This window comes from Lonchura striata, chromosome 7 (assembly GCF_050655825.1).
Source record: "Lonchura striata isolate lonStrDom1 chromosome 7, ASM5065582v1, whole genome shotgun sequence".
Classification (NCBI taxonomy): domain Eukaryota; kingdom Metazoa; phylum Chordata; class Aves; order Passeriformes; family Estrildidae; genus Lonchura; species Lonchura striata.
Window position 1 is genome coordinate 32599140 of NC_140709.1, and position 11541 is coordinate 32610680.

The 11541-nt window shown below is 43.0% G+C and overlaps 1 protein-coding gene across 2 annotated transcripts in view; it reads right to left on the reverse strand.

The window, feature by feature from the left end:
- The window catches only part of ZNF804A (zinc finger protein 804A), a 145627-nt gene extending 134378 nt beyond the window's left edge, over positions 1 to 11249 (reverse strand). For both annotated transcript variants that reach the window (XM_077785157.2, XM_021543118.4), the window contains exon 1: positions 10743 to 11249. In XM_077785157.2, the coding sequence (XP_077641283.1) occupies positions 10743 to 10853 (111 nt within the window). In that variant the 5' untranslated portion in view covers positions 10854 to 11249. The remainder of the gene's footprint in view (positions 1 to 10742) is intronic.
- Positions 11250 to 11541: the final 292 nt, after the last annotated feature.

Consider the following 11541-nt stretch of genomic DNA (forward strand, 5'->3'; position numbering starts at 1 on the left):
GGCTTGGGTTTTCCTTGCCTCTGCATAAAGCTGTTCTAATGACAACAATTCAATTTCTATGTCAGTTGCGTTCCTGAGTACCTTTTAAAAGCCTTTCCAAAATTAAGGTTATATACTCCAGCAATTTTCAATATGAAAAAGTGCAATCAATAAAATACAGCTGATAATGCACACGGTTTGTGGAGAGTGAGAGCTAAATATGAATTAGTTTTGGAAAAGTTCCGAGTCTATCATCTTGCTTAATTACAAGTTGGGTCATTGACTATGAATCGCATGACTCAGCTCGGGAATCCCTGCAAAGGAATCCTAAGTAGATTTAATAGTTACGTTTGATTTATTTGTTCCTCAGAGCTGACACAGGCCCTGTGTGTCAGACCTCTGACAGATCAGGAGCTCCCCAGGGATGTCAGTGCAGGCGTTGCTCCTGCCAGCTGGATGTCATCTGGGATGAGGGAAGGTGAGGGAAGGCAGGAGCACCCAGGAATCCCAAAAGGTTGGAAGCAGGGCACAGCAGGGACATGCCTCTCTCCCCAAGGAACCTCACCACAGAGGATTCAATTACAAGCTGCTCAACTACAGATCAAATGTGAAATTGCAACCTTGACTAAGGATGGAGGGATATTTAGTCCTACACTTGGCTTAAAAGCACAGTCAACTAAATTAATGCTGCTCAGTCGAGTTTTGGGCATCTCCAAGGATGGAGGTGCCACAGCCTTTCCTTCCAGCACCTTCTTCCAGTGCTTGACCACCCTCAATTTAATTTTTTCCCCTTGTATCTGATCAGGATTTCCCATCTCTTAACTTGAACTTGTTGCTTCCTATCACACGCCTCCAAGACAAGCCTGACCAAAAATTCTCCAAGCTTGGTTTCCCAGCACAAGAACCTGAACAAACAACATAGACAGTGCCACTGCTGCCATGGACATGCTGACAAGGACAGGCCAGCCTTTGTCCTGGTTTTCTCCATGATGCTATTCACTAATGATGTGTTACCACTTGTTGACTCTACATCTTCTCTCTGTTAAATACCTTGGCTGTTTTGGTTTCCTTCCTTTCCCTGGGAAGCTGCACTTTTCTTTCATTCTTTATAAAGCAGGTCCACTCTGTCACACCTCCATCACCACAGGGAGTTGGTGCTGCAGCCACCAGGTTTTGCTGGACTTTTCTAATTACACTGCCATGACACTTTCATACCCACAAGCACTCCGAGGTGTTTCATAAAGAAAAGCTCACATATTTCTGACATCCTGCTGCTGGGAATCACAGAATAATGAGGTTGGAAGAGACCTCCAAGATCAAGTCCAACCTAAACCCAACACCACAACTACACTATAGCACCAAGTGCCATGAAGCTTTTCTCTCTGCTCACCATTAGTAATACAACAGGCTACAATTCCACAAACCTTTGGAAGTAATCCATTAAAACTGCTTCATCTTTTTCTAATTCCTAATTCCACCTGTTAGTTCATGCAAATTTACTCATTTGCCAAACAAACAGGTGTCAGATGATTTACCAGTTAATTTGCACAGCAGAAGGACAAGCAAATATTATCTTGATTTTTCTCCCTCATGAAGTATTTCCATAAAACTATCAGGAAAAAAATCAGCATTGCTATTAGTAATATCAATGCAAAGAAGCCAGAAAACCCATTTATTCAGCAGTATATTCCACTGCCACCCTCACAGTATCCTGAAGCATTAACGATATTTTACAACTATTTCATAAACTAGCAGCATAAAATGTATTTTGCTTTAAAAAGAGGCTACTAACCACTTTGCTTTATTTGTAGAAAGAGTTGTTTACTGCTCATGTAGAAGAGCATAATGTTTTTTATGCAATTGCATTAAGTTTAGTCTCACTTTTAAGAAAACCTAAAAGCTTTCTTTACAAAAGGTATTTTGTAAAAATAGAATACTTAATTAAAAAAAGAAAAAACACAAAAAAAGAAGAATATACCCACAGTGTATTATGCTGAAAGTATATAAGAAGCCCAAGAATTCTGCTATAAAGACATTTATGCCACTTCTTTACTTTGCCCTTTTTTTTTTTTAGTTCAGAAACCAGCCCAAATGAGTGTTCAACACTCATAAACAGGCTCAGAACTAAGTGTCAAGACTGGGACAGGCAGGTTTGGTGGGTGGCAAAGTTTGAAGACATCTTTATTATATTCTTGCATGATAAAGCCAACTGTTTCCAACAAAGGAAGACAAAAGGTGCTATACAATTACACATCATTAAGCAAATTTCTCTCAATAATTATACATTTCAATAACAACTAGTAAAAAAAGAAAAAAAAGGCATTTTGCATTTGCTTTATATAATTTAGGCTCAGGTTGTTTCATGGACTGCTTGTCCAGACCCCCTATGCATCATAATCCTTTACAGACCCAAGTGAGCCACAAGTTTTAACTCCAGGCATTTTATCAAAATACATTTGAAGAAAGAGTAGCTGATATTCTGTAATGGACATTGTATTTTTCTGTCAAAAACAGTTGCAGCAGAAATTAAATACTTGGAAATTTCAGCTATTTAAACAATTGTATTCTGCCATGTAAATCAAGATGTATTTATAAAAACAAAAAATCCACAAACTTCATGGACACCTAAATATAAAAAATATTGTCCCCCCAATCTCAGTTATAGTCAGGCTATAGTCTCAGGTGTCAGATCACAGAATCTGGAATAATGTGGGCTGGAATGGACCTAAAGATTGTTTAGATCCAACCCCACTGCCATGGGCAGGGACACGTCCACTGATTTGTATTCATTGTGGAAGCATGCTATCAGTTAGATGGAAAGGAAGCTCCTTTCCCAAGTCCAGAAACTCATTTTCATGAGGCAAAGAGGCAAATTCTAACAGATATTAGGCAGTGCTAAGTTTGAAAGAAAATCTGACCAAGCCTTGGCCAATGTAGGGAATCAAGCTATATGCTGGCTGTGAGAAATCCTGCAACATGAATATTTGAGTTCAGCTGGGTCCCACAGGAGGTAGCCTGATCACTTGCTATTTGGGGAAAGAAGCCTCTCTAAAAATATCATTTTCACACACATAAAAAAAATAATTTAAAAAATGCAAATCGCCAGAGTCAGACACAAAGCCTGTCGAGTCCTAAGTCACTGGTACAAACCAAGAATGTTGATGAGCTTCTAAACACAAAAAAAAAAAAAAAAAAAAAATCTCTCAGTTCCTCAAACCAATTCTCAACATTCCCCAAGCCACTTGCAGAATTTTAAGACAAAACCTGTTCTTTATCACATGCAATCAGGGAAGCAATGGCAGGTGGGAGATATGGAGATCACTCTCCAGGCGTTATTTCTGGATTTGCTCTTACAGCTGTGAAGAAAGAATCTACATTTCCTTTCTTACACCACTATCTGTATAACTACCACCCATTTAAAATTCCATATGAAAAATATTTGGAAATTTACTCTCTGATTTAATTAAATAGAAAAAGAAAAATCCCACAGAAATTCATGCTCTCACACAACTCAGTGTTCAGAACAAATATCCTCTGCCAAGGGAGAAAAAAAAAACCCTCTGCCCCATCTGTACCCCTGCCTCTGTCAGTCCTCAGAGGAAAGGAACTGTAAATATATTTTAACAAAATAAATTAATTATACTAGGAGTTAAAATCTCCTGGTTCCTGGCGCCTTCAGACAGTTTCTTATCTCCATTGAACAAACAAGGTTAAACATGACAAATATTGTGCCTCCTTGTGAGTAAATGTTGTTTTGTTTACTTTGGGGTTTTTTAAACAACAGTAAGTCACAGCTCATCATATAACAGTCTCTCAAGAATGCTGGGGGGAAAGCATTTGTTCTCACTCCAAAAATGTGTGGAAAAATAGAAGGGTGTGATGAATATTTGTTTTTAAGGGACTGGCCAGATAGAGCCAAATTAGGAAGGCTCACTCCCTCTCCCATGCTTACAATTGAATCACAAGTGAGCAAACAAAAAAAAAAATCAACTGACTTTCCACTACCACTAGGCAGCATTAAAATATCTGTCTTATAAATTATTATTAGCTGCATTAAGATATTAAATCATAGAAAATGTTCTGGATTGCTTTTGTGGGATTCTTTAAGCTCATACCTACCTACATTTTAAGATGCATCTAATCAATGCCTTTGATTTTTGCAGACAATAATTGTTCCTGTTGACATGCCTGAATGACATTCAGAAAAGGAAATATTGCAATTCTCACCAGTTAGGGGCATCAGAGATCTTGCAGCCACTTAGTCAAGTCCTACAGAAAACCCCACTGTGCTCAACTAAGAGGCCAGTCACCACTCAGTGTCCTCTGGATCCACAGCTCAAAATTAACTCTTTTATTCAACTGTGAATCCCTGCTGACGGGAAGGTCACGAAACCTGCATTTTCCCAGAGCCCACAGGAAAGCCAAGAATTTTGGGATTGCAATCTGCACCTTGGAAAAGTCTAAGTAGTTTAAAGGCTTCAAAAATATCTGCAGTTTTGAACATACAGGAGCCAACATGCTGTTTTTCAAGTTAGCAACATGGTAAACAACATGTTAGCAACGCCGCTTTCCAAGTGTGAGCAACGTGTTAAAATTAACGTTGTGTATCTCAGAGCTAAGAGATTGCTACGGATATTTGCATCAGAAAATATTCAAGGCAAAGGCTCTCCTCAGACTTATTCTTTAAGGCCTCGATCTGAAAAAACTAAACAAGTGTACTAATTTAACCATGGTAATAGTCTAATTACATTCAACAGAACACCGAGGTGTTTGAAGCTTACCATGCATTTAATAAGCTTTTACAGTACAAAAGCCTGCTCAGTAATAGCTCTGAAGCAGAAGCTGCCCCAATTTAAATCTGCTGCATGCTGGACTCCAGCTCCTGCTATTTTTTGGACCGGATGATGGAGTCACACAGAGTCTGATGGACAAAGCAGAGCTGTATCTCGCTGCACGAGGCTTGAGACCTCTCTGAATTGCTCTGGAAATGCACTTAAATTACGACAGTTTCCTGTTAACTCACCAAAACACGCCTGCTGATAATGTTTTGAAACAAAACTGTTAGAGACAACCTCACACAAATAAACCAAGTCACCCGAGTTCAAACAAATTGACTTTAGAAGTAGGACACAGTTATGATTTTATTGTTCCTTAAACTTTACCAGTTTATTCTGTTGTCTTCTGAGTGGTTGGTTTTTCAATCATGATCTAAGTAATGTTTATTAATTATTAAAATTAAATCAGGCAGAATTTATTTTACCACTTTAATGTTTTAATGAGTTAGGGCTGCTCAGCCTGTCCAACAGAAAAGATGTGAACAACTTCAAGTTCCAAACTTAGGTCAGAAAAGACATTAGCAGATCCAGAGGGAACAAAACCACTGAAGGAAGTAACAGGTGATTTTTCTCCCTTTACTAATACAATTCTGGCCTAGCAACTCAAGCCTACAAACCCTGCAACATTAAAGATGAAAAACAACGTATTGCAATAGTTCTATTAAATTCTGCATGTGTAAGATAGAATTGAAAAATTACCCTACAGTTACTGGTAATATACAATATGGCAAACAGAACTGCAGCATGTCATTTTACCAGGATTTAAAATAAACCTATGGTAACCATTGTTTATTTTATATGTGTACTAGATAGCTTGAAATCAATGGACATTTACCCTGATCATGCAGAATTATAGCTGCTGTTGTAATTCATCAGGAAATGTTTTAGTTTAATACTTTCTTCCTGTAGCAGGGAATGGATATTTGTAATAGAAATTCTCATAAAATACATTTTTATGTCCACCACAACCTATTTACTTTAGGAGATGTGGGAATACAAAAATATTCTACAAAGTGTAAATGAGCTAAAGACAACAGACAGCCTGAGCAACAGATGGCACTTTCAGAGGGCACCAGTGTGACAGTATTTGAACTCCACAGTTTTCATAAAAGTATTGGCACACCCTAGGACTTCTAAAATGAGTTATAAACAAATTAACTACTTTATTAATTAATTAATATCCCTGCAGTCATAATCAAGCTGGCTGGGAGGCACAAAGCTGTACTACATGGTAGCCTCCTGAAGTTCATGAGATCATCTTCTCCACAAGGCTTATGGCATTGAGTTCAGAGTCTGATTCCAGTTTTAAATAATTTGTGACTGCCTCCCTTGGACTTGAGGACCACTGTTTCCATTCCTTGGAGTCCCCTGTGGTCATGCTTTCAACCAAAGTAAGAGGTCACTGTTAATCACAAAAATAGTTTCTTGTGTTTGGTGTATTTGGTCCTGCTGTATCAGGACCTTCTCATCTCACCTACTTTCCATCTGCATCAACAAGACACGAAACTAGAATTAAAGCAGCAATTTGCACCACGCAGGGGTCTGAGCTTTTCCCTGAGCACCTCAGCCAAGTGACAGCACCTTACTCATTCTGATCACCACCAGAGAATGCATTCGTCCAGTTAAAAGACATGGAGCCCCACACTTCCACATTGTAAATCTCCAGGAAACAGAGCCCTTTTACACCAGTGCACTACCTTCAGGTGAAACAGCAGATACTCAGTCACCAGCCACATACCAGCTACTCAGAAGGCCAAAGACTCGGTTCTCTTGCTGACCAACCAAAAGTTATATATTATTAACTGGGATAAATACTTTAAAATTGTTTGGGGTTTACATCCTGAAAGGCATTTTAAGGATTTAAAAAAATCACCTGTGGTTCTGACTCCAAACAACTGATTTCTCTCTCCAGAAAGCTGTTTTTTTCATATAAGTTTCAATACTTTTTGAGATTATAAACTGCAAGACAGCAGTCACAGCAAGGAAGATGAATTACAAAGACAGACTACTGTAATTTGGCATCAATAACACAAGGCCTAAAAAAATAACAAAGTGCATTAAAAGTTCAGGACCAGAGGCACAACAAAGAGTTTGCAGCAAAAAATTTTATAAACTGCTACAGCCAAAAAGAACATCGTTGGGAAAGCTTCATAGCCACCAAGTACAAACCCTGACATGCAATGGCCAAGCAATCATCGACTAAATGGCCAATATTCATTGACTAAAACACCAAAAAGCATGAAAATGTAGAAAGAGCAGTAGAAATTTGAAACATCATTGCATAGTACTGACCCCCATGGTGAGTTTTGAGCTTCTTGTTCAGAAACCATCTGCCACACAAAGACCACATGGCAGTTGGTTCACACAGACACTACTCCAGCAACAACAAAAAAACCTTCCAAAGAGCTGCCATGGAGTACTCCAGTGGCAGATTAGCTATTGTTAGGAGACTCTGCATGTTTGAAGGATATTTCAGGCAATACAAACTGCAGAGGGAGAGGATAAAGCCTTTTTCGACAGCACAACCACCAATTTCTTTTAAAAATACCGCTCTATTTTCTGAAGTTACTTTTTAATAGGAGTTTGGAAGCTATTCTTCCCCAGGGACCCATTTCCCATCAATTTCTTATCCAGATTTATTTTCCTGACAAGAAGCAGCAGATGACAATTGGGTAAGGGATCCCTACCCCAAGAGCGACCCAGTGGGCCGGGGGGACCACATGTGCCCAGTACTGGGCCAAGCTGTCAGATACCCAGAACTGCATCCAGACACACATTCCTTCATTTCCCACCCTCACCTGACTAAAGGTAGATTCACAAGCAACTTTTTCTTAGTTTATTTAGTTTTTAAAAGTTTTTTTCCATAACCTGTTTCCTCAGTTGCCTAAATCCACTCCTTCATGCCCTTTACCTCTATCTGAGCTCAGATTTTACCAATGACTTCTCTTGAGGAATAGAGCTGTGGCCTTCCCCATCCTCCTCCTACTTTGTATCTTTACATCTTTATCTTCTCCCCCTCTCCCAGACAGCCCCATCTCAAAGCCCACACTCATTAGGCATTAAAGCAGATGTGCCTCAGGGAAAGACCGAGGTAGAAACTCTGTCACTCCATCTTTTCTACCAAAAAAGTAACTCTGATGCTCTCCACTGAGCAGCTTTTATAGAAGGCCAAAGCTTTGTGTGTCATGTTCTTTCTTCCTGCTGTATTCTGGGAGTTTTGAATCAAATCTTCACAGAATTTCAAACTACTAATTCTGTGTGAAACAGGACACAGGCAGAGGACAAACACGTAACCATCACCCACAGAGACAAAGAATCAGGGGAAAAATATCTCTCAGTGACCTCTCCTCGAGAGCAGGGCTAAAAGAAAAGAGTTTCAGGTCAATACCAGGTCACCACAGAATGGGACAGTAGTGAAAAGGCCCAAGGAACTTTCTCTCCCAAAAGCTGATCAGCTAAGGTTTGAAGATACACCACATAAAATCTTCTCAAAACCACAACATCATCTAACTCTATCCAGCACTTTTCTACTTGATGTGAAATTCTACTGAAACACACACATTCATCTTCATTACTAGACAGAGGATGGTGGCAGGACTCTGAAGGAGAACCAAAACTTAACAACAAATGCAACTTTTGCACAGAAGCAATTCTGTGTCGTACAAAGGGAGGCTGTTTTCAGGTTCTCCTTGGTTTATGAGGAAGCATAATTTTAAAAAGCTTGGAGCTCAGATGGAGAGACAATGAATGCTTTAGAGCAAATAGGAAGCTATGTCTGAGTCTGAGCAGCTTCAAAAATTTTGATTTTTAGCCTCAGAAATTGCTGTTTCTCCTAGTCTTGTTTTATGATGGAAGACAGCAAGAGCATACTAAAAGGCTGTGTTCTTACTGGAATTTCTAAAGACTTAGACTAGCTTACACTAACAAAATATTTTCATCCTTCAAAGTCTGAAAAGCTTGTTTACAGTGAAAGTGACCAATCCTCTGAAACAATCAAACATCTGATTTTCCCACTGAAATGGATGTTGGTGTACTTCAGCATCACAAAAGTACCCTGTCTGAGCTAATAATGCCCTGTATCACAACTTAATGGTCTCTTTACCTCCTACAAATTAAAAAAGTAGCTCAGAAACACGAGTCTTGATGCCTGCATCTATACCATTCATTTCATAGGGAAGGACTGAATTTTGCTGTCCACAGAGCCAACATCAAGAACTCTTCAACCCAGCAAAAACTTTGCCAGTGCTCAGTGCCCACACAGAAGTTGTTGAGCTCAAGGCTCTCATGGCAGTCCCACAGCCAGAGTCTCCCCTCACATCTGTCTCACTGAAGATCTGGGCTGAGTTAAAATTTCTTCCCAGAGTACATTTTTTCCAGCATATGAGCACTTCAAAGGCCACACAATTATTTTTTTTTTAATTTGAATTTGAAGTTAGCACCAGTCTTTCCCAAAATATTTTGGTCACAAATAATTTTATTAGTAAATAAATTAATCAGTAATATTGAGAATACAGGGCTGCCTTTTTTCTTTTTTGCCAAGGGGAAAAAAAAATGCTGTTGAAGCAGAATCCATTATGAACTGCAAGATAATGCACAGTCCAAAAGTTACATCAGAGTATTCTCAGTCCTGCCAAATGCATCTTTACTGAAATTGTTTAGTTGGAAGAAGGTGATGTATCATGCCATTATTAGGAATGTATCAAATATTTCTGCAGTAGGTCTTGGGTTTGCAACTGTAACAGTGAAATATTACACGCATATTGCCATCTCATGGATACTACAAACACTTGTTTAAAATTCCAGGAACACAATCCCTGACAGAAAAAATACGCAGAATCCACAGCAAATAAAATTGTAAAGATTTACAACGTGAAAGCAGGAACTTCACATTTGAAACAGTCCAAAAATCTGCCTCAGATTCTCTCGTAGTAGTTACTATTTTTATGACTTGGCTCAGACTTGCTTTAATCTCTTTATTTAGGGAGAAATTGCAAGCTTGCCAACTCTAGCAAATGTTAAGTACTTCAGTAAATTCCCCATCAATATAGGTCGTGCATTCGAGGGAACAAGAATGTGGTGAGTAAGTTCTGCTCCATCTCCTCCAAAGAGGATTTCAGAATAAGGCAGTGATGGGAGTGAGAGATAAACAACGTGGCTAAGCCCCCCTTTCAGCTCCATCCTCCTCTCCAGACATCTGTCCACACTGCCTGGTGCCGTGATTGAGATGTTCTGCGATGCAGCTCGCCCAGCCTGCCGTTATCCTACATCCCTTTTATCTGAGCAGGCAGGAGAGCAAATGTATTGCCAAGGCTACTGCGTCGTCACTCTTCCATTAAAGTTCAGTAACAGCACGGGGCGAGTTCCAGCGAGTCAGCAAAACCATAGGAAACCCAACAGATGCAAAGATGCCTAAGTATGGAGGATGAATTGAGAAACAGCCCGAATAGCCTGTGCAGGCTTTCCGGAGCACCTCCGCCAAATTGCCTAAACCCACCGAGTCCTGTCAAACCCCGACTTCTGCTTTCAAAAAGAACTTGGCAGCCGACAAACCGAACCGCGGATCGCTTCCCAGGCTGTGCCCGAACAAGCGCATCTCTCTACCCAAAGGGCTCGGACGAGCAAACAGACAAGTTTCGGTCCCTTCGCGCACTTGCCCAGGCGGGACCTGCGGCCGTCCCCGCACGGGGGGACGGGGCCGGCGGGCAGCCCCCGCGCCGGGGGATGCGCTCGGCCGAGCGGCGGCCGCCGCTCCCCGGGCTGCCCCGGCTGCGAGCCCCGGCCCTGCGGCTCCCCGCCCGGGAGGGTCCCCGCGCCGCCGGGAGCCGCGGGCACCGCGACCCCGCGCCGGAGGAGGGCCGGGCGGCCCCGGCTGCCGCTGCGAGCCGGAGGAGGAGGAGGAAGGGGGGAGGCAAGGGAAGAAGCCATTACCAGAGTTTTGTTCCCGTTCTTGCTGAGGGGGCCGCGGAAAACTCCCTTGATGTTGCGAAAGTGCCCGTTGCTGAGATGCGCGGAGCTGATGACAATGTAGTAGCACTCCATGGGGCCGGGGCCGCCTCCTCAGGCCGGGCTCGGCGGGGCTGGGCGGGCAGGGCCGGGGCCGGGGCCGGCGGGGGCCGGGGGTGCGGCCCCTCAGGCGCGGCGCGGCCGCGGGAGGAGGATGCGCGGCGGGGCGGCCGCGGCGGAGCCGAGCGAGCTGCCGCCGCCGCTGGCAGGCATAGTGCTATTATAGCGAGCAGCCTTGCCGGTCGGCTGCACTGAGCCAATGGCAGGGAGCCACTGGGCTGGTACCGAGCGCTGTCAGAGGAGGACATCTGTCACACGCCGCCTCCACCGCCACCCACCGCCCCACGCCCCGCTGCCCCCGCCGCGGACGGGCCGGCGGCAGGTAAAGGGGGACGGGAGGGGGGAGAGGGCAGAGCCGGCGCCCCAACCGCAGGTGGGGTGTGCCCTCCTTTTTCCGGGGGTGGGGACGACGACGAGTGTGATTCCTGCGGGATTCGGGGGGGTGGGCATGGAGAGATGCCCGGGGTGCGACGCCCCCAGCCCGACGCTCCCGCCCTCCTCCTCCTCCGAGCAGCCTCCGCGCCCTCCACCGCGCCCTTTTCTTTTTTCTGACATATTCCTCTAACACCCCACTCCACCTGCCCGGAGCGATCCCCATCGGCCGCCGCCCCCGCCCGCCGCTCTCGGCTCCTCTGGCCCGTAACCGGGGGAGATCGGTCATTTC